Source organism: Balaenoptera ricei, chromosome 4 (genome assembly GCF_028023285.1).
Source record: "Balaenoptera ricei isolate mBalRic1 chromosome 4, mBalRic1.hap2, whole genome shotgun sequence".
Classification (NCBI taxonomy): domain Eukaryota; kingdom Metazoa; phylum Chordata; class Mammalia; order Artiodactyla; family Balaenopteridae; genus Balaenoptera; species Balaenoptera ricei.
The window spans coordinates 2,290,283-2,316,761 of NC_082642.1; the positions used below are offsets into that span (position 1 = coordinate 2,290,283).

The following is a 26,479-nucleotide window of genomic DNA, read 5'->3' on the forward strand; positions in this document are numbered from 1 at the left end:
CCAGGGGAATCCCTACAATTATTTCCTAACATGTCTCCCTGCTCCTACATTTGCCCCTTTATAATTTATTCTAATTCCAGGCCAAAGGGATCCTTTAAAAATGTAAGTTAAATCACATCACTTCTTTGTCCAAAATTCGGAGGGTCCCAAAAGATCTGGCCCCTGTAATCTCTCTAAACTCACCTTTTTCTACACTACTCTTTCCTGACTTTCTGCAGCCACACTGATGTCCTTGATGTTCCCCAAACACAGCAGGCTGCTCCCATCTCGGGGCCTCTGCACTGTTTCTACAGCCAGAAACACTATCCTTATCTCCCTCCCAGTTACTACTCACTTTACTTCTTCAAGTCTCTACCTTTTCAGTGACCACTCCTGACTCCCAGCATTCCCATTCTCATTACTCTGTTCTACTTTTTCTTTATTCCATAACACTTATCATCTTCTAATAGTCTATATAAGTTAATTTTTATTGTTTTATTTCCTGTCTCTCCTGCTAGAACGACTGTGTCCCACAGGGATGGGGATCTTTGTCTATTTTGTTCTCTTGTCTATCCCATGCATCAAGAACAATGTCTAGTGTATAGCAGGCACTCAAAAATATTAGTTGAATATGAATAAATGAATGAGGCAGGTTTTAGACCTGAGTATTTTTACTATATAATGTTCTCCTCTGGGCCATCCTGAGTGTGGTATGATGACATTATGTTTTGAGGAGGGGCTTGTGAGATTTGTACTGTGCTTGAGAAGGAAGTAGGGGAAATGGATGGGAGAAATAAAATTTCATTCTTTTTCCCTGCCCCAATTTTTCTTTTTGGTCCCCATATCTCCTTTTTTTGCTTTCTGTAAAGTTTTGTGTGAATTCTTATGTCATTTTGTTTTTTCTCTTGTCTTATTATGCACTCATTTCTAGGGGTAATTCGGTTCGTTCCATCACCAAATATACTCCCATTTTCCATGAGAGTGATACATTTTCTTTTTTCATGCAAGTAAAGGAAGATATTGATAATACTAAACTTTCCTCTTCTTTCTACTGCTTTCCTGTGCCCACAATCTTCTGTCCATTGGCCTTTAAAAAATAACAACAACAAAAAATGAATTTTCTTGTATAAGTAAATTCTGAGTTGACTCCACTAGGGTTTCAGAAAGTTGTCTAAAAGGATCTCATTTAGTTATTAATTTTGTATGATTGGTTTCACTGAAGCTAGTCACACTGGTCACCTTTCAGTATTTAAAACAAATAAATAAAACCTAACATAAAAATGCATTTAAAAAGGATGGATAAAGTTCAAACTGCAGAGGTCGAGGTTTTGTGGCTTATCATCTTTTCTAGTGTTTGAACACTGACAAACAATTACTCCCCAAAATAGAAGTGACACTTTCAAAAGTCCTCAGATGCCTCGGGAGGGTTTGCGAGGTACAAGGGATGTCTGTGTGTAATGTACACATTTCATACAGGTGACCAAGAGCGTTATTTTGTAATTTGTGGAGATTTGAATCTTTAGCACACAAGGTTTTCCTGAATTTCCAATTATATTGGACATAATGGTATTATAAAGCAAACAAATTTGTTTTCTGAAACTAATGGAAGAGTTAATTTTTTCATGTGTAATTTAAGTCAGATCAATTTAAAATTAGGTATTTAAACATATGTAAATAGTATGTGGAACGAACATACTCGTTGTAATGTAATTACAACCCAGCTTTATTTTTTAATCTCCCGCTAGCCCTTTACATTCAGTAAGAACAATGAAAACTTGGCCCTGATGAAAACGCAGACTGGTCCCACAGCTTTTCTGCCCACTCTTGGGTAACAGACAGTCCTGACACCCTTTTAGATTGTAAACACAGCCTCTATAGATCTCAGTCAAAACTCCAAACTCAAATTCCTTTCCCTTTCCTAGCTGGGACCTGCTTAGGCTAAACACCTGCAGCAGCGGGTAGTGAGATGGGGCATGGCTGGCTTCTCTATTCCTCTACTTTCTGCTTCTCCCCTGAGCCCTCTCCTAGTGGCTCTGGGTCCAGCTCCAGCCCACACCCTCCAGGAGGCTGTCCTCCTAGAGAACAGACCCAAGACGACCCCACGCAGGAAACATTCACAGTTGCCCTTCCGGTCACCCCCAGGGAGGCTACACTCTCCTGGTTGCACCGTAAAGTAGAGATTCAGCCCACTTCTCCAGCTCTAGATGTGCCAGACATGAGTCAGCTCCCAGGCCTATCTACTCCCCAACTATGGGGGTCACAGCATAGTTTTCTCCAGATACGCCCTTCTCACTAGATCCTTTGTCCTTCTCTCTTTCAACTTTTATTTTCTTGAAGCAAGGTGAGGGGACTCCAGAGGCATAGAACTGAGAGTGAGGGAAAGTTCTTCTTTACGGCAGAATGCCCATTCATAAATGGGGGAGGGTAATTGTAATAACTCCCTACTATAATAACTGCTGCAGGCAGGGATTGGCAGTGGATGCCAAATCCAGGTTGTGAGGAACCAGGCTATTCACGTGGTCACGAAGAATCACACCCCAGCTTATTTATTCACTATGGTACCAAGTCTTAAAGGTACTGTCACAGTGGAGAAAATTGACACATATCACCTTAACCGAGTGATCAACTTTAATATGACCAGTAATTGAGAGTGACCCTCCAGGGACCGCAGAGAGACACACTGAGAAGGACCCAACATCACCTGTGTATCTTCTTGCCAAAGATGCTTGATCTTAATATAATCATGAGAAAGCAATCAGATAAATCCAGACTGAGAGACATTCTCCAAAACAACTGGCTTGGATTTTTAAAAAAATGTCATTGTTGTTAAAGAGAAAAAAAGGTGAGGAACGATTTTAGACTATAAGAGATTAAAAAACCATTAGTACTAAATGCAATGTGAGGCTCTTAATTCAATCACAGACTCATCTCCCTCTCAAACAACAACAACAACAGAATCCTAAAAAGGACATTTTAGGAAATTTAAGTATGGCTTGTGTAGATAACAGTGGTGTATCAACGTTAAAGTTCTTGAGTGTGATGAGTGCATGATGCTTTTGTGGAAGAATGCTGCATCTCAGGAGAGAGAGAAGAAAGTATTTATGGGTGAAAGGTCACAGTGCAAGATAACAAGAGAAGGCAAAATAGAGGCAAAATATAGCACGATTTGGTAAATCTAGGTAAAGAGCGTTGGCTGTTTATTTCTTCAACTTTTCTGTAGGTTTTTAATTTCTCAAAATAAAATGTCAGGGGAAGAAAGAGACACGGAGCCAGCTCTGGCCCTTTTCCTTTGCAAGTACAGTAAGTCCCCTACATATGCACCTGCAAGGTGCAAACTTTCAAAGATGGGAACGTGCATTCGCATGTCCAATCACCTAAGTTAGTTCACGTGTCTGGCATACACTGTCACGTGCGTGCATCCTCTACAAGTGGTTGTGCTTTTGTGTACTTTACTGTACAGTACTGTATAGAGTACAGTAGTACAGTATCTTTATTTCAAGCCCAGGATGTCCGGAAGCAAGTGTAAAAGCAGCGGTGATGTAGCTGGTACTACTGTACTTTTCAAGGTACTGTACTGTAAGATTAAAACTGTTTTATTTATTTTTTGTGTTTGTTTGTTTTCTATATATTATTTGTGTGAAAAGTATTATAAACCTATTACAGTACAGTACTATACAGGTGATTGCGTTAGTTGGGTACCTAGGCTAACTTTGTTGGACTTATGAACAAATTGGACATACAAACGTGCTCTTGGAACAGAACTCGTCCGTATGTAGGATACTTACTGTATACAAATGAAGATTTGACATCTCTCTTTGAAATTCACCAATTTTCAGCTGTGTCTCCATGCCTGGTTGAAACTTCAGTTCTGACACCTTAATATATGTATTATATATACACACACACACACACACGTAACAATAACAATCTCAAAATATTTGTGCAGGGCATTACGAATCAAACATTTCCACTTATCTCACGTTATCGTCACAACAATCTTGGAAATAGCTAGACCAGGTACTGTTTCTATTCTTCCCATTTTCCAAATGAAAAACGGAGCAGCAGTAACTGAGCAACTCAAGCAAGTGCACACACCTAAGACTAGCACCCTCGTCCTCTGATTGCAGATCCTGTATTTTTTCACTACACATATTCAACATCCAGGAGGGCTTTAAAAAGCCATTGAGCCTTTCATTACTTCATTTTTTACAGAAAGTGAGAGAGAGTCTTAAGGGTATTTGTTTATCCCCACTGTCTGAGAATTCCAGATTGGCAATGCCACAGGTGGCTCTGCTCAGACCACTGAATCCGCATACTAGTAAACCCTGAGCGAGACGCTGCTTTGACAGACAGCTAAAACCCCCAGCCCCACCCGCCCAGGCTGGAGAGCTGGATAATGTTAGTCTCCCCATGTCACCGCAGATCAGCTACAGCACAATGAGGAACTTAAAGAGATGAATTTCCCTGAGATTGAGTTGACATCCCCTCAGAATAGGGAGGTGAATATTGTCACAACTCCAGCTACTTTCAGGGAGATAACTCACACAGAAGGAAGCTCACATGAGTCACAAACCCACAGCCCCAGAATACTAAGCAGTTCTGTTTCCACCTGACAGCTGGGGTGAGCAGAAGCCGTCTCCGTTCTCTCTCTTTTTTTTCTTGATTAAAAACAACTTAAGGAAAAAAAAAAAAAAACACCCTTTCTGAGCTTGGTGAAGACCACAAATTTGTGGTGAGGAGGTACACTGGGCCTCCAGACACGTGGCCCACGTTGTTTCTCCTTTTGTGTGTTACTAGTGATAGCAGCTGTATCCCTTCTGCCTTCACTGTTGACTGAAGATGTGACGAAAGGGAAAAAAGGGAGAGAGAATAGAGGAAGTAGGTAAATTGCATAGAATATTACCAGGATCCTCCCTTCCAAAAGGATTTTATGGAATGAGGTTAAGAATCTTTGGCTTCCATAGAAAGCACAAAATATACCCGTAAATGTTTACAAATTATTATCGGGAATATTGTTTCCTTTAAAGCCAGCTCATCACATATTTTCTTCAGCCTTGGCAAACTTAACTTCTCAGTATGTTCTAAAACTCCTATTCTCTCTACGGAATCTAGCTGGGAAATGAAAATTGTTAACCAGGGCTCTGTTCCTGTTATATACATATCAGAGTGATCCATGCTCCAAACTCTGGAAGTTTTTCCAATGGCCCTAGAAGTTGACTCTGCAAATCTGAGGCAGCAGGCCAACAACTAAGGGTGGTGAACTCTGTAATGTGCCTTTGCTGTGTTACTTAAGATTATGCAGTTTTGCTCTCGAAAGTGAGAGAAGTGAATAAGGAGGATAAATGAAACTGGCTAGAGAAACAAGTAGCTTGTGAGACAGACAGAATGCACATAATGTGTAGAGTAAGACTAAGTGGCTTAGTAAGCTCTGAGTCATGGTAGCCATAGACAAAGTAGAAAATGTGTGTACTGAGCATTGAGGGAAGGGTGATGATATTCACAATGATATTCACAATGCATCCTTACACCTATGACATGAAACACAAAACATTCAAGATACACTAAATAGGGCTTCCCTGGTGGTGCAGTGGTTAAGAATCCACCTGCCAATGCAGGGGACACGGGTTCGAGCCCTGGTCCAGGAAGATCCCACATGCCACAGAGCAACTAAGCCCATGCTGTACAACTACTGAGCCTGCACTCTAGAGCCCGCGAGGCACAACTACTGAGCCCACGTGCCACAACTACTGAAGCCTGTGCACCTAGAGCCCGGGCTCTGCAACAAGAGAAGCCACCATGGTGAGATGCCTGCTCACTTCAATGAAGAGTAGCCCCCGCTTGCCACAACTAGAGAAAGCCTGCACGCAGCAACGAAGACCCAATGCAGCCAAAAATAAAATAAATAAATTTAAAGAAAAAAGATACACTAAATATACATGAACTGCTGATTTCGAGGAACCAAGATGGCGGAGTAGAAGGACGTGCTCTCACTCCCTCTTGCGAGAACACCAGAATCACAACTAGCTGCTGGACAATCATCAACAGGAAGACACTGGAACTCACCAAAAAAGATACCCCACGTCCAAGGACAAAGGAGAAGCCACAGTGAGACGGTAGGAGGGGCACAATCAGAATAAAATCAAATCCCATAACTGCTGGGTGGGTGACTCATAGACTGGAGAACACTTACACCACAGAAGTCCACCCACTGGAGTGAAGGTTCTGAGCCCCACATCAGGCTTCCCAACCTGGGGGTCTGGCAACGGGAGGAGGAATTCATAGAGAATCAGACGTTGAAGGCTAGTGGGATTTGATTGCAGGACTTCGACAGGACTGGGGGAAACAGAGACCCCACTCTTGGAGGGCACACACAAAATAGTGTGTGCATTGGGACCCAGGGGAAGGAGCAGTGACCCCGGGGGAGACTGAACCAGACCTACCTGCTGGTGTTGGAGGGTCTCCTGCAGAGGCAGGGGGTGGCTCTGTTTCACCATGGGGACAAGGACACTGGCAGCAGAAGTTCTGGGAAGCACTCCTTGGCGTGAGCCCTCCCAGAGTCTGTCATTAGCCCCACCAAAGAGCCCAGGTAGGCTCCAGTGTTGGGTTGCCTCAGGCAAAACAACCAAGAGGGAGGGAACCCAGCCCCACCCATCAACAGTCAAGTGGATTAAAGTTTTACTGAGCTCTGACCACCACAGCAACAGTCAGCTCTACCCACCACCAGAGCCTCCCATCAAGCCTCTTAGATAGCCTCAACCACCAGAGGGCAGACAGCAGAAGCAAGGAAAACTACAATCCTGCAGCCTGTGGAACAAAAACCACATTCACAGAAAGATAGACAAGATGAAAAGGCAGAGGGCTATATACCAGATGAAGGAACAAGATAAAACCCCAGAAAAACAACTAAATGAAGTGCAGATAGGCAACCTTCCAGAAAAAGAATTCAGAAAAATGATAGTGAAGATGATCCAGGACCTCGGAATAAGAATGGAGGCAAAGATCGAGAAGATGCAAGAAATGTTTAACAAAGACCTAGAAGAATTAAAGAACAAACAAACAGAGATGAACAATACAATAACTGAAATGAAAACTACACTAGAAGGAATCAATAGCAGAATAACTGAGGCAGAAGAGCGGATAAGTGACCTGGAAGACAGAATGATGGAATTCACTTCTGCGGAACAGACTAAAGAAAAAAGAATGAAAAGAAATGAAGACAGCCTAAGAGACCTCTGGGACAACATTAAACGCAACAACATTCGCATTATAGGGGTCCCAGAAGGAGAAGAGAGAGAGAAAGGACCAGAGAAAATATTTGAAGAGATTATAGTCGAAAACTTCCCTAACATGGGAAAGGAAATAGCCACTCAAGTCCAGGAGGCGCAGAGAGTCCCATACAGGCTAAACCCAAGGAGAAACACACCGAGACACATAGTAATCAAATTGACAAAAATTAAGGACAAAGAAAAATTATTGAAAGCAGCAAGGGAGAAATGACAAATAACATACAAGGGAACTCCCATAAGGTTAACAGTTGACATCTCAGCAGAAACGCTACAAGCCAGAAGGAAGTGGCATGATATACTTAAAGTGATGAAAGGGAAGAACCTACAACCAAGATTACTCCACCCGGCAAGGATCTCATTCAGATTCGATGGAGAAATCAAAAACTTTACAGACAAGCAAAAGCTAAGAGAATTCAGCACCACCAAACCAGCTCTACAACAAATGCTAAAGGAACTTCTCTAAGTGGGAAACACAAGAGAAGAAAAGGACCTACAAAAACAAACCCAAAACAATTAAGAAAATGGTCATAGGAACATACATATCAATAATTACCTTAAACGTGAATAGATTAAATGCTCCAACCAAAAGACATAGGCTTGCTGAATGGATACAAAAATAAGTCCCATATATACGCTGCCTACAAGAGACCCACTTCAGACCTAGGGACACATACAGACTGAAAGTGAGGGGATGGAAAAAGATATTCTATGCAAATGGAAATCAAAAGAAAGCTGGAGTAGCAATACTCATATCGGATAAAACAGACTTTAAAATAAAGAATGTTACAAGAGACAAGGAAGGACACTACATAATGATCAAGGGATCAATCCAAGAAGAAGATATAACAATTATAAATATATATGCACCCAACATAGGAGCACCTCAATACATAAGGCAACTGCTAACAGCTATAAAAGAGGAAATCGACAGTAACACAATAATAGTGGGGGACTTTAACATCTCACTTACACCAATGGACAGATCATCCAAAATGAAAATAAATAAGGGAAGAGAAGCTTTAAATGACACAATAGACCAGATAGATTTAATTGATATTTATAGGACATTCCATCCAAAAACAGCAGATTACACTTTCTTCTCAAGTGCGCACGGAACATTCTCCAGGATAGATCATATCTTGGTTCACAAATCAAGCCTCAGTAAATTTAAGAAAATTGAAATCATATCAAGCATCTTTTCTGACCACAACGCTATGAGATTAGAAATGAATTACAGGGAAAAAAACGTAAAAAGCACAAACACATGGAGGCTAAACAATACGTTACTAAATAACCAAGACATCACTGAAGAAATCAAAGAGGAGATCAAAAAATACCTAGAGACAAATGACAATGAAAACACGATGATCCAAAACCTATGGGATGCAGCAAAAGCAGTTCTAAGAGGGAAGTTTATAGCTATACAAGCCTACCTCAAGAAACAAGAAAAATCTCAAGTAAACAATCTAACCTTACGCCTAAAGGAACTAGAGAAAGAAGAACAAATAACACCCAAAGTTAGCAGAAGGAAAGAAATCATAAAGATCAGAGCAGAAATAAATGAAACAGAAACAAAGAAAACAATAGCAAAGATCAATAAAACTAAAAGTTGGTTCTTTGAGAAGATAAACAAAATTGATAAGCCATTAGCCAGACTCATCAAGAAAAAGAGGGAGAGGACTCAAACCAATAAAATTAGAAATAAAAAAGGAGAAGTTACAACAGACACCACAGAAATACAAAGCATCCTAAGAGACTACTACAAGCAACTCTATGCCAATAAAATGGACAACCTGGAAGAAATGGACAAATTCTTAGAAAGGTATAACCTTCCAAGACTGAACCAGGAAGAAACAGAAAATATGAACAGACCAATCACAAGTAATGAAATTGAAACTGTGATTAAAAATCTTCCAACAAACAAAAGTCCAGGACCAGATGGCTTCACAGGTGAATTCTATCAAACATTTAGAGAAGAGCTAACACCCATCCTTCTCAAACTCTTCCAAAAAATTGCAGAGGAAGGAACACTCCCAAACTCATTCTATGAGGTCACCATCACCCTGCTACCAAAACCAGATAAAGATACTACAAAAAAAGAAAATTACAGACCAATATCACTCATGAATATAGATGCAAAAATCCTCAACAAAATGCTAGCAAACAGAATCCAACAACACATTAAAAGGATCATACACCACGATCAAGTGGGATTTATCCCAGGGATGCAAGGATTCTTCAATATATGCAAATCAATCAATGTGATACACCATATTAACAAACTGAAGACTAAAAACCATATGATCATCTCAATAGATGCAGAAAAAGCTTTTGACAAAATTCAACACCGATTTATGATAAAAACTCTCCAGAAAGTGGGCATAGAGGGAACCTACCTCAACATAATAAAGGCCATATATGACAAACCCACAGCAAACATCATTCTCAACGGTGAAAAACTGAAAGCATTTCCTCTAAGATCAGGAATGAGACAAGGATGTCCACTCTCACCACTATTATTCAACATAGTTTTGGAAGTCCTAGCCATGGCAATCAGAGAAGAAGAAGAAATAAAAGGAATCCAAATTGGAAAAGAAGAAGTAAAACTGTCACTGTTTGCAGATGACATGATACTATACATAGAGAATCCTAAAAATGTCACCAGAAAACTACTAGAGCTAATCAATGAATTTGGTAAAGTTGCAGGATACAAAATTAATGCACAGAAATCTTTTGCATTCCTATACACTAATGATGAAAAATCTGAAAGAGAAATTATGGAAACACTCCCTTTTACCACTGCAACAAAAAAGAATAAAATACCTAGGAATAAACCTACCTAGGGAGACAAAAGACCTGTATGCAGAAAACTATAAGACACTGATGAAAGAAATTAGACAATACAAACAGATGGAGAGATATACCATGTTCTTGGATTGGAAGAATCAATATTGTGAAAATGACTATACTACCCAAAGCAATCTACAGATTCAATGCAATCCCTATCAAATTACCAATGGCATTTTTTACGGAACTAGAACAAATCATCTTAAAATTTGTATGGAAACACAAAAGACCCTGAATAGCCAAAGCAGTCTTGAGGGAAAAACACGGAGCTACAGGAATCAGACTCTCTGACTTCAGACTATACTACAAAGCTACAGTAATCGAGACAATATGGTACTGGCACAAAAACAGAAACATAGATCAATGGAACAAGATAGAAAGCCCAGAGATAAACCCACGCACATATGGTCAACTAATCTATGACAAAGGATGCAAAGATATACAATGGAGAAAAGACAGTCTCTTCAATAAGTGGTGCTGGGAAAACTGGACAGCTACATGTAAAAGAATGAAATTAGAATACTCCCTAACACCATACACAAAAATAAACTCAAAATGGATTCAAGACCTAAATGTAAGACCAGACACTATAAAACTCTTAGAGGAAAACACAGGAAGAACACCCTTTGACATAAATCACAGCAAGATCTTTCTTGATCCACCTCCTATAGTAATGGAAATAAAAACAAAAATAAACAAATGGGACCTAATGAAACGTCAAAGCTTTTGCACAGCAAAGGAAACCATAAACAAGACGAAAAGACAACCCTCAGAATGGGAGAAAATATTTGCAAACGAATCAACAGACAAAGCATTAATCTCCAAAATATATAAACAGCTCATTCAGCTCAATATTAAAGAAACAAACACCCCAATCCAGAAATGGGCAGAAGTCCTAAATAGACATTTCTCCAAAGAAGACATACAGATGGCCAAGAAGCACATGAAAAGATGCTCAACATCACTACTTATTAGAGAAATGCAAATCAAAACTACAATGAGGTATCACCTCACACCACTTAGAATGGGCATCATCAGAAAATCTACAAACAACAAATGCTGGAGAGGGTGTGGAGAAAAGGGAACCCTCTTGCACTGTTGGTGGGAATGTAAATTGATACAGCCACTATCGAGAACAGTATGGAGGTTCCTTAAAGAACTAAAAATAGAATTACCATATGATCCAGCAATCCCACTACTGGGCATATACCCAGAGAAAACCGTAATTCAAAAAGACACATACACCCCAATGTTCATTGCAGCACTATTTACAATAGCCAGGTCATGGAAGCAACCTAAATGCCCATCGACAGACGAATGGATAAAGAAGATGTGGTACATATATATTATGGAATATTACTCAGCCATAAAAAGGAACGAAATTGAGTCATTTGTTGAGACGTGGATGGATCTAGAGACTTTCACACAGAGTGAAGTAAGTCAGAAAGAGAAAAACAAATATCGTATATTAACGCATGTATATGGAACCTAGAAAAATGATACAGATGAACCGGTTTGCAGGGCAGAAGTTGAGACACAGGTGTAGAGAACAAATGTATGGACACCAAGGGGGGAAAACCGTAGTGGGGTGGGGATGGTGGTGTGCTGAATTGGGCGATTGGGATTGACATGTATACACTGATGTGTATAAAATTGATAACTGATTAAAAAATATATATATACATGAACCATATGAGGACTCAAAGTCTTTTTTTTGTATAATTTTTATTGTCAAGTGTGGTCTTAAATTAGTCACCCACTGGTGACTCCATTCTGGCTTCAAAAATCCTCTGTGCAAGAAATGCAAAGAGTCCATATCTGCACATCAGACTAACTGGTGAACTACAGTTAATGGCTAGGTGGATTTGTCCCTGAGTCTTTCCAATAGAGCAAGTGTGCTATTGACCCAGGCACCTTCTGTCTGCTGGTGCAGATATTCAAAAAATATCAATTAAATGAATGAGTGAATCTTATTATTGAGTTCTTTTCTAGATACACTTTTGAAAATAAAATCACAGGCTTAAGATCACCTTTTGACTGAACAGATTAACCCTGGAAAATCTATAATTACCTAATTTTAAAGGGCATGGAGAATTTCAGAACAAAATTTCAAGGAGAAAAATGTGAGCTAGAAGAAAATTCCATTGCCAACTGTGTACCTTGATTCTACATGGCCTCACCACAGACCCTGGCCAACCCTGCAGCTTGGCCACCTGCATTTGATTTTCATCACATTATAATTTTAGGGTCTTAGTCGTCTCCTATGCTTACCTTTGAGAGAGAAGGGAGTTTTATGTGTATGTGTGTTGTGCGGGGCATTCTAGAAATGAGGCTTCTGTTTCTTCCCCTGCTGTGAGTGAGGTGCTGTACCCACACTGCTAACTCCTTCAGAAGCCACTTTATATGTTACCTCCATTTTCAGGGGAAGAGACTGAGCCTCAGTGAGGATAGAAACTTGCCTTAGGCATACAGTCTAATAGGTAGCAAAGCCAGGATTTAAAGCTGTGTCTATCTGATGGCCCCCAGGTCCATTTTATAGAAATATTATCCTAATGAAAAGGAGGCCCATGATGATAGAAACATGAGATTTTTCTAAAAAACCACACCAGAGACTGAAAGAACACAAAGTGAACTCAACCATCCCCCCATGTTATTTCTTAGAATGAATGAAATTAATTTCTTTTTCAACAGCATGACTTGGTGTTCTGTAAAGGATAAAACATCAGCTGAATACATCTAAAGTAGCAGTAAAATGTTTGGTGAATTCACAGTTAAGATGGAAATAAAACTGATTTAGTAAAATTGGAACACAATGTTTTTTTTGCCATGGGCTTGGTAGGGTTTGGCTCATCCTCTTAGATATGAAAATCACTTTCTCCAAATTAATTTCTTGAAAACTCAGCTGTCCTAGCCTTTCAAGCCAGGAGGTTAGATTGATCTGACGAACACCAGAGGCCCTCAGAGCATCCTGGCCAGGGTCATAAATGAAATGGGTTAGATAATTTTAATATTTGACATAGTAATCCTCAGGGGCAACTGAACTGCAAAAGAATCATACCTCCATTCATTTCTGCTCACTTAGGTATCAGCCAGATTTCTGGAGAGAGATCTGGCATCTGGATGCTGCTGTTAAGGCAGATGAGGAGAAACGGGATGTAAGTGTCCTGGCGGCTTCCCTGGTGGCGCAGTGGTTGAGAATCTGCCTGCAAATGCAGGGGACACGGGTTCGAACCCTGGTCTGGGAAGATCCCACATGCCACGGAGCAACTAGGCCCGTGAGCCACAACTACTGAGCCTGCGCATCTGGAGCCTATGCTCCGCAACGAGAGGCCGCGATAGTGAGAGGCCCGCGTACCATGATGAAGAGTGGCCCCCCACTTGTCGCAACTAGAGAAAGCCCTTGCACAGAAACGAAGACACAACACAGCCAAAAAAAAAAAAAAAGTGTCCTGGCGCCCTTTGCCAGCAACCTATCCTTCTTAATATCACCCTGAAATATGCTGAACCAGATCAGGTACCAGAATGTTCATAGATGTTAGGAAACCAAAATAGGTTTTCAAGTAGAGAAAGGTGATGGTGGATCTATTTAACTTTAGACCTTCATTCATTCAATCAAACAACTTGTTCACTCATTCATCTAATCATCCATCTATCCATCCATCCATCCACACAATAAATATTTATTGAGCCCCCAGTATGTGTCTGGTGCTCTGCTAGACTTGAACTAGAGTTTATAGACCTGTGTGGTCAAATAGTAGCCACTAGCCACATGTGGTTATTGAGCACTTGAAATGTGGCTGGCCCAAATTAAGATGTGCTATAAGTGTGAAATACATAACAGACTTCAAAGACTTAGTATGAAAAAAAGTAATGTAAAATATCTCCTCAGTAATTTTTATATTGATTGTATGTTGAAATGATAATTTTTTATATATTGGCTTAAATTAAAATATATTTTTACAATTAATCTCACCTGTTTCTTTTTACTTTTTAAACATAAGTAATAGAAAATTGAAAATACATATGTGGCTTTCAAGATATTTCTATGGAACAGCACCGTTATAGCCTATTTGCAGAAGATTTCTTCCTATTATGTTTTTTTGCGGGGGTACAGATTGAGGGTGTCTTTCAGGGAAGACAATAAAATACAAAGGCAGAAGGGATGATCCATGGTGGTTAGACAGTATTTCTAGGTTTGGGGGTCATTACATTTTTGTTCTGAAAACTTTACTTTGGATGCTAAATATCCAGGTCCAGTGTTCTGGAATTGAGAAAGTGTAGAAAATTTGGGATCCTGTAATGTTTGCCACTCTCTGGTATTTCCTGAGCTGTCATTGGATGTCCTAGATTCCTGAATATCTGTAGATTCCTGCTGGCATATGTGGACAGTAAAAAGATGGCTTAGAAAGAAGGAAATTCTTTGGAATAGGTTGTTTGACATGATGATGGTATGGGAATTAAGTGAAGCTAACTTTGATCTTGTCTCTCTTATTTGAAATAAGACATCTGGGTTGTTTTATGTCTGCATTGACCTACTAGCAGGAAAAAAATAAATAATTTGAACTGTAATTAGATTGAGAATAACATCTAATGACTCAGGGAGTCTGCGAGATTAACTAGTTTTGGCAAAAAATTCTAAATAAATAAAAGAGGACTCAATTCCAAATTTTTTTAAATTAAAATTTAATTAAAATGTAATTTAATTTAAAAATCATCTTATTCTCAGGTCAATGAATTTAGTGGCCTTTCTTCTTTCCTATTTTAAAAAGCTACATAAACTAAAATGGGTCCCCTCTTTTTTCTACTATTCACAAGTGGTACATGGCTTGTAGCCTCCTTTCATGCCCACAATCATGCTCAGTCATTTCCTCTCTGGATCAATGAGAAGAGTATGGATGGAGAAGTTAGCCTAGCACTTGTGAATGACAGAAAACCACACCAAAAACTCCTAGTGCAGGTCCTCAGACACACAAATGCTCTGTGTCTATCCATGTCCAACATGATTCATGTTGGAATGAACTTTCTCTTGACTAATGAGCTTAAGAGAAGATTTTGAAATATACTTTGGGGATTTATGGAAGTGAGAGACTTAAGAATGTGAGTATCATGGAGCTCAAGGAACTGTCAGTGACTCTACTGGGAAGAACACAGAAGTATAAGAAAGAAGAAATGGGACATGGGACTGATTTTTTCTGGAATTGGAAAACATGCCATCAATGCCAGATATTATAGCAGAGACAGATGGCATGGCAGGTGCTGTGAAAGAAAAATGACTTACTACTAGGTGAACCAGAAAAAATAAACAAGAAGGACAGAGGAAAAAGTATACAAGTTCCCCTCTGTTGTCAGGAACATCTTCCCATAACTGTAAAATGTCTAATTGCATTCCACAGGGTTGTAGATTACAAAGGCAGTCTCACCCCCTTCTCCATTGGTTGCACTTTGGGAATTTGTGGCCATTCTTTTGAAAGGACTCACTTTTTGTCTAGTGGCTTTCTAAGGAAGGAGGGAAGGCAACAACTAATTTGATACATGATGCCAATATTATGAAGATGCTACTGCTAATCTTTTTCTGGCTCAATTTGTTGTCATCTGATATGTAGAAACTGGATGAAACTCATGTTGGTTTATTCTAGAAGTGTTCCCAATTAACATCCTTTCATGGTGCGAATCAAGAGGATGGGATTGGCATTTTAATAAATTTAAATCAAAGTTGTTTAAAATGAGTCTTAGAAAGCTGGGCTAAGTTCTCTCATTAGTTCCCCAGGGTTTAATATAGGTGCCTTGGCAAAATCATAAGTTAGGGTGTGTTGTGGGTCCATGGAATTGACGGGGAATGGTTGAAACCAATAAAGGTGATATACAAATGCTAAGGGTTTACTGTGAGGCACACATACAAAGAACAGTGCCAACATATGTAGATTTAATATAGGAAAATTCAGCAATATGCACTTGGCAACCACTGTCCCATCGCTTATATTAGACAGAAATGGATGCAGTTGAGCCTAAAATTGCCAATGTGAGTTGCTAAAGTAAGAAAAGTATGTGAATGATATTAAGGCCGTTACCAAAAAAAAAAAAGGTGTCTGGGAAAGTATCTAATGATGGTTTTGTCACTATATTTGGAGAAGAAATTGAGTAATTAAAGGATACAGAGTAACATTGACAAACAAGTCATTATTATAGGGTTTTCAAGGGTAATTTTGATTATACGTAACATTTACTTTTCTGTTGTTTTTAGAAACCCTAATAGCCTTCCTAAGGTAGACCCCATTGTACAGGTACAACTTTCACTCACATACACACATATATGATTCACAAAATCATTGCAAAAATGAAACTTAATAACAACATGGAATCCAGACATAGCTTACACACCTTTTTTTTTTTTTTTTTTTTTTCATTTTTAGAAGAGAAAATGCACCCAAGGCTACCTGGAAATCCCTGTCTATTTCTTATTTTTTTCTTATTTCCTATTTCTTCTCTCTGTTGCCCGGATCAGTCCTTTCCTCTGTTACAGTAAAGAAGGAAAGACTAAATGTAGAGAATGAGTTTCTAGAGACTAATACCAAACTGGCCCTTCCATCTGGCTCACCTTGGAACAAATGAGTGTATTGTTTGAGGATACACATTTTCTGCAAAGCTAGGGAGACATCACAGGGAAGCTATTTCAATCTGGAATAAGTCCTACATGGGGACTTGCCTGTAGTGTGAACCTGCTAAGTCATCCCAGAGGAATAAGACTCGGAGTCTTATGTGCCAGCCAGGAGTGGATCTCTCTTTGCTGGGGGTGGGAGAGAGCAGGCTACATTCCAGCATAAGGAGGTTGGTTGCCGCAGAGCTTTGAAATGCCATGTTTCTTGACCTTATCAACAAGTACAAATCTCTATTTGACACCCTTCATTAGACTTCAGAACTTGGACAGTGACTCATGATAAAACAGCTTCCTATTCTGCTTTGTGGAATTTTTTGTAAGAAACTCAGAGAAAATGTAAATATTCTCTGATTCCAGTGGAGACTGGTTAATGCTCCAGTTATACATTCTATCAGGTAGCAATCTGGTTTGTTTTTGTTTTTGTTTTCTATGTTTTGAAGCTCCCTTCTGATAAATGTCAACACATAATTAGTCTTCATGTAAGAGATACCATTATCTTATCAGTATCACATAGTTTGGCTCCTAACTGAGAATTTTCTCCTTCTGTAGGTATATAATGCAAATTATAATGTTTTCTGTTTCAGAGACTTCTATATTATATCCCTCAGATTAAAGATAGTGGTAGAATGGGGAAAATGAGCCAAAAAAAAAAAGATGCTGAAAAATCCCAGATGTTCTTCTTTCCTGTACATAGCATAATTGCAAAGGACATTTTTCCGAAGAGGAAAATAGTCACTAGGCACTTAAAATGGGAAGCAATTTCAGTCTTTCACAGCCGCCACTGAATGGCATTTTACTTGACAATTGTGCTCATGTGATAGCTTCAGTGCTCTGTTTTAATGTGGCATTGAGAATAGTGTGACATATTATCCTTGCAATAAGCACTTCTTACACTAATAAAATGTTTATGATTTGCTTTATCAAACACCTATTCTTTGCTTTGATAAAAATGTGCATTTTATGTCATTTCCATGGATAATTTATTATGAATTTTCAACACTGATATTGCTTTATAATAAACTCCTAATTTACTCAAATCAAAAAAAGCAGAAAACTCTAGGAGAAAATTAGATATATAAATATATATTTTAACCATTTCTCTGTGGTTGAGAAAGACATAAATAGCAAGGAAAATAGTTTCCACAACTTTTATTTTCAGAAATGCAACCTACAGAAATATCTATATATACTGCAATCATTTATAACTTCCATAACTTCTATAACCCTCTAGCAAGAACAAACCTTTACAGAACCTGATTTATTACAAGATCCTGAACTACCTTTTGAATAATCAAAACTAAATTTACCTTAGTGTAATTTTATGTCAAGTATTCTAATTCTTTAAAAATTTGTAAAATCCATGTCATACAGTAAACCTCAAATAACCAAAACATTATTTTTTTCCTTCTTTTTCCCAAATATCTTCATTCTCATTCACCTCAGGTATATGATAATCCATATGATTATAAATCTCAATTAACTAGAACCTTCTTTTAAATTTTTCCTCCCAAACTATCTTCAATCATCCTAGGTAGTTTCCATAAATAAATGCAGATTGAAGAAAATCTGGTTTTAGGAACATTCTGAAAGCTTCCGCAGGGAGATACTTAAATTGTCTTTAAACAGTTGTTAACACAATGGGGATAAAATATTGCAGCTCCTTGAGAATCAAAAACCAGATTGCAACGAAGAGTCACATTTTCAAGTAGTCGCTCCTGTAAAGCCTCTGCTCATGGTAGCACTTAGCACTTATCACCACAGATTGGAGACTAATCCGACCTAGAGTCATTATAAAGTAAGAAGACCCTCAGAGAGCTCACTCCAAAATAATGATGGCTGGGTTATAAACTCCCCTTCCAATTACGTTTATTGTTTTAGTCGATAAAATCACAGAAGGGAAACGAACCTGGAGAAAGTGAGCACTGTAATGGTAGGAGCCACACTCCCAGTGCCTGCAACTGCTTAAAAATTAATGAAGATGCAAGATGCGGAGCACTGACTTTGTGGGTAAATAGTCAGGCTGAAAGACATCGTTTTTTCACGTTCAGTCAAATCAGTCTGAATATATTTCATTTCCTACTGTGAGTGTAATAAGTCATCAAGCTAGAATCAATAACTCTAGAGTCTTTTATTAAATTTCTTCACTCACCTTCCATGGGGGTGTTACTGTCTGGTCGATTTGCGAAGACTACATCCACATACTCGAGCTGCAGCCTCTGGAGGGAGCCCTTCAGTCCTGGGAACAGAAGCAGGAAAACCTCAAAAAATCTAAATATGAGCACTATTAGAAATAGTTGAAGCTTGGTTTCCTTCAAGAATTTACTTTAAAAAAGAAAAAGCATTGGATTCGTTTCAAAAAAGACAGTGAATACTGTGATGTGTTCATTGGCCCTTGGAACCTTTAAAAAATATATCAAGGGCTGACGTTTTCCCCAACAAAGAAAAGCCTTAGAACTTTCTCAATGGTATTAGTGCTCCACCGGAAATCCACACTTGGTAATGACTTTTCACGGTGGCTCCTGTGTGTCTGTGTCTAGAAGCAAAGTTTAGAATAAAAAGCAGCCTGAGTTCAACTTCTTTCTTCTTGAAAAATGCAAATTAATGTCATGCTTTGAATGACTTAATGGGCTTATAATGGGATGGAGATATATTTATTGCATATCAAAAACATTAAAATGGTGTAAATCATAAATAAGTGACTGACAACCCCATCTTAATGTACACATGGGTTTTTTTTTTTTTTTTTAATTTTATAGCTACTTTATTTATTTATTTATTATTTATTTTTGGCTGTGTTGGGTCTTCGGTTCGTGCGAGGGCTTTCTCTAGTTGCGGCAAGCGGGGGCCACTCTTCATCGCGGTGCGGGGACCGCTCTCCATCGCGGTGCGCGGGCCTTTCACTATCGCGGCCCCTCCCGTTGCGGGGCACAGGCTCCGGACGCGCCGGCTCAGTAGTTGTGGCTCACGGGCCCAGCTGCTCCGTGGCATGTGGGATCTTCCCAGACCAGGGCTCGAACCCGTGTCCCCTGCATTAACAGGCAGATTCTCAACCACTGCGCCACCAGGGAAGCCCCACATGGGTTTTAATAGGAATAAAAGGGCTGGCAAATGAAGGCTTCACTCAACATTTTACTAATTAAAACAAAGTTCGAAGAATCTTAAATATAGTTGAGCCCTACCACTTCTATTATTCCCCATTCTTTTGAGAAGAAACAAAAACACTAGAAGTCCTAAAGATTTAAGGGGTAATATAAAGGAGTGAGAGCTTAAAAAAAAAAAAAATCTGGAACCAATAATCTATGTCTCAACCTTAACCACTGAGTCACATTCCTATGATTATGCAGAAAAAAATATTTAATTTCAGTAAAATTAATACTTCCCTGAGATAGAACATATTGTATATAGTATTATGCAACCAAAAGGATGACAGTGTTCAAGAATTATTTTATCTCATTTCTATGAGGCACAGCATTTCCTTATCAGCCTGTTTAATTCCACAGGAAGGCTGGGGGTTTTTCTCTTTTTATTAAAGGCATAAAATTAATTGCATGTTAAATGAGGCTCTTATAAATTTAAATTTGGCTCATTTAAATTTGATTTTTCGAACTGGCTTATCGGCCAGCCACAATTACTTTTCTGACAGGAAGATGGAGTGCCTGAATACAGTTCCGGAAATATTTTTTCATTAATTGAGAAAGGATTGTCTGTGATGGTAGCTTGTTAAAAGAAGCACTGATGAAGAGATTAGGGCAGACAGGTGTTGTAAGGTCTAATGCCTGTTCTTAAAAAACCAGTGACTTTCAGGCTCGGGGTATTACCAGTTATCTCAATGGGCATCTTGAAATTAAATTTAGCTTAAAAAGCACTATGATATGAGTCACCTTTGGAAGCAGTTGTGTGTATGGAGGAGGTAAGGAGAGGAAAAGATAATTAAGCAAACAATAATAGGGTATCCCAAGGTCTGAAGGGTTGGAAATCTGTACTCTAGCATGTGATCCCACTTGGGTTATTTGACCTTTTTGTGTGTGACTCAGTTCTCTAACCTGTAGTGGAGATAACAATACTTACAACCTTCAGAATCGCTGCTCCAGAGAGCAAATAAAATCAGTTGGCAAGCACTTGGTAAGTGCAACAGTCTATAGAAGTGCGGTAGTTATAACAGTGGCGCTCACATCTGGAAAGACTCAGGATGAACGGTGCCAAAGACTCGATGCCAAAGATTTTCACTGGACCTCCTGGTTTTAAAGGGAGACATTTAGTGACAGTTCTGGCCCATGCCTGGCACTGGAAACGAAGTGTCCTCCTTTCTGATGATGGCGCTCTCCCTCTGTGCTCTTCTGAACAGCTCAGTGTGGGCTGAGAGAAACTAGAAGGAGCTATGACTAACTCTGCCCTGTTGGAATGCAGTGTGATCAGTCACAACCGAAGTCCTTTCCTCTTCCATGCCATAAGCAAGTACTGAGTTCCAATTTGATCTGAAACTGTGCTGGGCTCTGGGGGGTTAAAGATGCATGGACATGGTATTTATCTCCAGGGAGCAAACAGTACATACTGAGAGCATCTATTGGCATAGGTTCATAGTTCAAGGTAATAGTATGCACCCATAAATAATGACATGGACTTGATAGAATGACAGTCTCATTGTATTCAGTCATTCCTCATCTCTCAATTCTTTCTCTGGAAAGCCTTTTTTCTTGATATTTAGGCCAAGATTCAAGAGTATTCATGTGAGAATATAAGAAGTGATGTGTTGCATCCTGGCAATGATCCACCAGGTCCCTACTCTGACTCTGAAGTGGAGTAAAAGGAGGTTGTGCACCTAAGAGACACTGTCCGCTCACTTTGAAAATCTCAATCACATAAAGTTTTGTAATCCATGGCATGAATTTTGGATTTTACTCTATGTGAGATGGAAAGACGTTGGTGAGGGGCTGGGAGGTAAAGAAATGGAGTTAAGTTGGGGAAATGATGCTATCAGATTTGTGTTCTGAACTGATCACTTGGCCTGCTGAGAATGACCTTCAGGGGCGAGAGTGACAGCAGGGAGGCGAGACCAGTGAGGAGGTCACTGTAGTAGACAACGCTTGGACCAAGTTGATGAGAAGTGTTCAAATTTGGGACAAGTTGTATAGGTAGAAATAAGAGGACTCTTGGTGTGCTGAATATAGAGTGTGGAGGTAGAGGTATCAAGGAGGACTCTTAGACTTTTGGCCTGAGAAGTTAAGTGACTGTTAGTAAATGAGAAAGTCACGGGAGAAGCAGATTGGTGGTAGTGGTGGGAGCCATGATGGGTCTGAGCAGCACATCAGTCAACCCCACGGAGCTCTTGGCAGCTGGATGGACCAGTCTGGCATTCAGAGGAGAGGTCTTCATGCAGGTGGGGCACAGGCCTTGGGATCCAGGGTACTAAATCGCGCTGGCTTCAATGACTTTGCCAGTCTCTTAGCCTCTTTGGACCTTAGTAGCCTCATCTGTCCACAGACAAAATGGAGCTAGATGGTCTGTCTGTTTTGATCTTTCATGTGACTACAAATCAGGTGGTCCTGGTTTTTTCTATTTGGATGCTTTAATCTTGTAGCAACATAAAGACATGCTAACAAGTATCTCCTTGAGAGCCATTTAGGGTTTATCTCCAATAAACAAATAGTCATATTCTACCTCTACTTAGCAAATGTTTGTTGAGCATTGGCTTGGGGCCAAGTATTGTTTTAAGTTTAAGTAGATGTGCAAAAATGCATTAACCTTGGCTCCAAAGGGGCATCCGAACGGCTAATCATGACCTAAGGAGGTAAGTGATCCCATGCAGTGAATGCACTTGCTGAAGGCACTTTTGACATTAGCCTGTCCCTTGGCGCTAACCCAGTGTCTGTGGGAGTGAAGACAGGAGAAGCAGGAGAAACGTTCCCTGCTCTTGAGGAGATGTCTAGATGTTAACTGGCAAGGCCTCAAAAGTCCACAGGAGAATAAATTATGTAAAGAAAATAGCTTTCAAGTGACAGTAAAAAGAAATCTAAGTTAATCTCTCTTTTAGGTTCTGAAGTGTAACAGGAACTGTATTGTTCATAAGGTGAAAATTGATTCAATTTAAGCCTATTTCATAGGCGTCTAAAGGAATATGTTCATTCCAGATGTTAAGCAGTTTGGCAGGGTTAGAGGTGGAACATATGTTCATTGTTGCAGATTTAACTCTGTAGAAACAAGGCCACGAGTAGTTTGGAAATTCTGCAACGTTCTCTTCAAATATGCTGTGTCATCATCTTCTACTCCTATGGCATATTTGTATTCCGATCAGGCTTGAAAAAAAATGTTGCCTTAAATAATGTACACTGCTTCCCAATATAATTTTCCAGCTTCTTCTCGGCAGACCTCTCAGTCATGATTTGAGACATGCTTCTTTTTATAAAGACTGCCCTGCATTAGAATAACATAAGTGGCTACATCTCCCATTATGAAACATGATTGTTTTGGGTGGGTGATTTCAGTTTACCATGAACATGGTGCACTGAGAAGGAATCCTGTGGTGAATCCATTTGTTAAGAAATTTATTCTTTAATTAAAAAATCATCAATTGTCTCTTTTTTAAAAAGTTCAGATAGTAGGGTTTAATATTTGCCATTCATTAAAAAGTTTCAAGCGGAGCTTTCTCAGATCATTTTCCTCTCCTCCTCCTAAAACAAGGACAGTGGGTTTGTGTTTTGAATCACATAACAAAACTGTTGTTTACCCGAAAGGCAAATACAGACTTAAACACAGCTTTTGCCTATAAAAGCACAGAAACAATTTACTAATGCTTACAATTTGACTTACCAAACTATTTCCATTCTTTCATGTTAGATACCAAAGAGCTTTGATCTGCGAAATTTTAACACTGGCACAAATTTGGGTTTATTGAATGTTTGTGGAATGGCTGAATGGATAAATAGACTTTCAGAGCCTGAGAGGATCTTGTGATTCCAAATGAATATAATAAACCTATTAGTGAAATTTCTACTCCCTCCTTATGAATCTAAGGAGAATGTTGTTTCTAGCTGGATCTAAGTCAAGGACTTTGGGTTCACTGAAAAGGTCTTTCATATGACTTTTTTCAAAATTGTATTATGCCCAAATCAAGCTAATTTTACACTCTAAAAACTAACTCAGGTGGCCAAGGTCACCCAGCACACAAGTGGCCTGAACTCTACATGAATTGGACTTCTGTCTCATTCTTTAACAGTGCTTCTCAAACTTAATGTGCATATGAAACTGCAATGTTGAATAAGGTCATCCTCATCATAGGCCAAGTACCAATGAAACCTGAGGATAATGATTTGTAAACTTTTTCAAAATTTATTCTGGGTCTAGAAATCTCATGTCCCTTCTTTTTTTCTGTAAAATTCACTCAATTCCCTAATTTCAGCCTGCCTAGAAATATCCTTTGAGCTGAATCTCTTGTAGTCATGAGTATTTTTGTCTTTGGCTGAAACTATAAACTGCAAAATACCACCAACAGTAACAACATAATAATTGATCCCAATTCTTCAATCTCAAAAGTTTGAAATTTTGTGTTAGCTTGAATCTGGGTCAATTTGAATTTCAGCTGAACTGGTTTATCCATCCTGAGAGATTAGTTCCCAAGAGGATTTCTGACCTATTTAAAAGGGGAAAGAATTTTATTTCTATTGAGTTGTATGTGGCTTGAAGAAAACTGACTTAAAAAGGAGAGTTCTGAAATTATGCATACACACTGGTAAATATTAAAGCAATAGAGATTCAGTGAAAAGCATAGTAGCACAACTTCTCCATTCTTTTTTTCATCGATTTTTCTATTTCTTTGTTGATTGCTAGTGTAAATCACTTTCTGAATCTCTTTTTGAATCAATTAGATCAAAAAGAAAAGAAAAGAAAAACAAGAACTTTCTAGGCAGCACACTGCCGCCATGTTTGTTCAGCTTGGTACACAAGCCAAAGACTTGGATTTTTCCTTTCTGACAAACTTTGTGGTAGATGACACAAGTCATGGGGCAAATGCCAGAGCAGGAATGGTAACAGTTTGGGGAGGCAGGCTGGGTTTGACTGTACAATGTCAAATTGGATACTATGACCTGAGGAGGGATTTTGTTTGGGTAAGGAATTTGCAAGCTTTCTCAAGAGCTAGAATGTGGTCATTCTTTGTGGCAGCCTCAGAATATTACTTACTTAGTGTCCTTATCCATAAAAAGAAGACTGGCAGTTACGCTATTAAGAATGATGATGATGGTGATGATGACAAAAATAACATTTATTAAGTGCTTATTATATGACAGACACTGTGCTCAATGTGAACAATCGAAGTTCAATTCCTCAATAGTAACCTTGTGAGGTAGGATATTGATAGCCCATCTTAGAGTCCAGGAAATGAGGCTGAGTGAGGTTAAGTAACTTGCACAAAGTCCCCCAGCTCATAAATGACAAGAGTTGGAACTTGAACCAATGTTTTTCTGATTTCAAAGCCCAGATGCCTACAAATATACTAAAAACCGGTTAGTGATTAATACATACATTTTTGTATTTATAAGTAAGTGTGTATAGGTAGATAGATAAGTCAGTGTAACTACAGGGAAAAGTAGGGAAGGCTATGCACTGTATTGTCAAACTGTGGAATGAGATGAGGTGACCAAAGGGAGGAATTTACTTCTTTATATTTATTTTGAAAGTAGTGGGATTAGAGTACATCTTATGTTTTGGGTGACTTTGGTATTTCATAAATGAAATTAGTTTTAAAATGGAGAAGAATCATTTGTCTCAATGATTAATTATGAATCTAAAGTTATAAAAATCTTGAATTTTTATGAAATTGTTCATGAACTAGTGTAAAGATGTTAGAAACATATGGCGGCCCCTTTTAACATTTTTTCTTTATTGCAAAATGTAGAAGTATAAAATTTTTGTAATATATAGACAAGCAAGAAATAAATTAAAAATTCCTCACAATTCTTATAATCCTCATAGTAGGGTACAGTACTCTACTACATAAAAGATTTTGGAGACTGTATTATTTCTTGTTTATTTCTAAATGATACCATTTTTGAGTACCATTGCAAAAGCAATGGCACTGTGAATCAATTATCTAGTAGTAACTTTCCACCAGTTTTTTTTAATGCATAGATGCTCTTTTTAAAAAAGCATAGTAGTCTTAACATATGTCCACATAAAAACCTGTACACAGATGTTCAAAGCAGCATTATTCATGATGGTCAAAAAGTGAAAACTCAAATGTCCATCGACTGATGATTGGATAAACAAACTGTGGTATATTCATATAATGGAATTTTATTTGGCAACAAAAAGGAATGAAGTACTGATACATGCTACAACATGGATGAACTTTATGCTAAGTGAAAGAAGCCAGTCACAAAATATTACATATTGTATGATCTCATGTGTATGAAATGAGACAAAAGTAAATTAGTGGTTGCTTGGGCTGTGGGTAAGGAGGGGATAAGAAGTGACTCTTAGTACGTACAAGGTTTCTTCTTGGGGAGATGAAGATGTTTTAAAATCAAATTATGGTGATGAGTGCACACTCTGTAATTATTCTCAGAACCAATGAATTGTATATTTTAAATGGGTAAACTTTTATGGTATATAAATTATATCTCAATAGAGTTTTTAAAAAATCTTACAGAAGTGCTTTATTAACGTTAGCATAGCTGTAAAAGAGAAGAGTTCTAGAGAATCCAGTCTTTTTCTTTTG

General features: G+C 38.7%; 1 protein-coding gene across 5 annotated transcripts in view; it reads right to left on the bottom strand.

Annotated features, from left to right (window-relative positions):
* KCNAB1 (potassium voltage-gated channel subfamily A regulatory beta subunit 1) overlaps window positions 1–26,479 on the bottom strand; it is a 408,264-nt gene that overhangs the window by 45,799 nt on the left and 335,986 nt on the right. For all 5 annotated transcript variants that reach the window (XM_059920067.1, XM_059920065.1, XM_059920066.1 and 2 more), the window contains exon 8: window positions 18,917–19,003. In XM_059920067.1, the coding sequence (XP_059776050.1) occupies window positions 18,917–19,003 (87 nt within the window). The remainder of the gene's footprint in view (window positions 1–18,916; window positions 19,004–26,479) is intronic.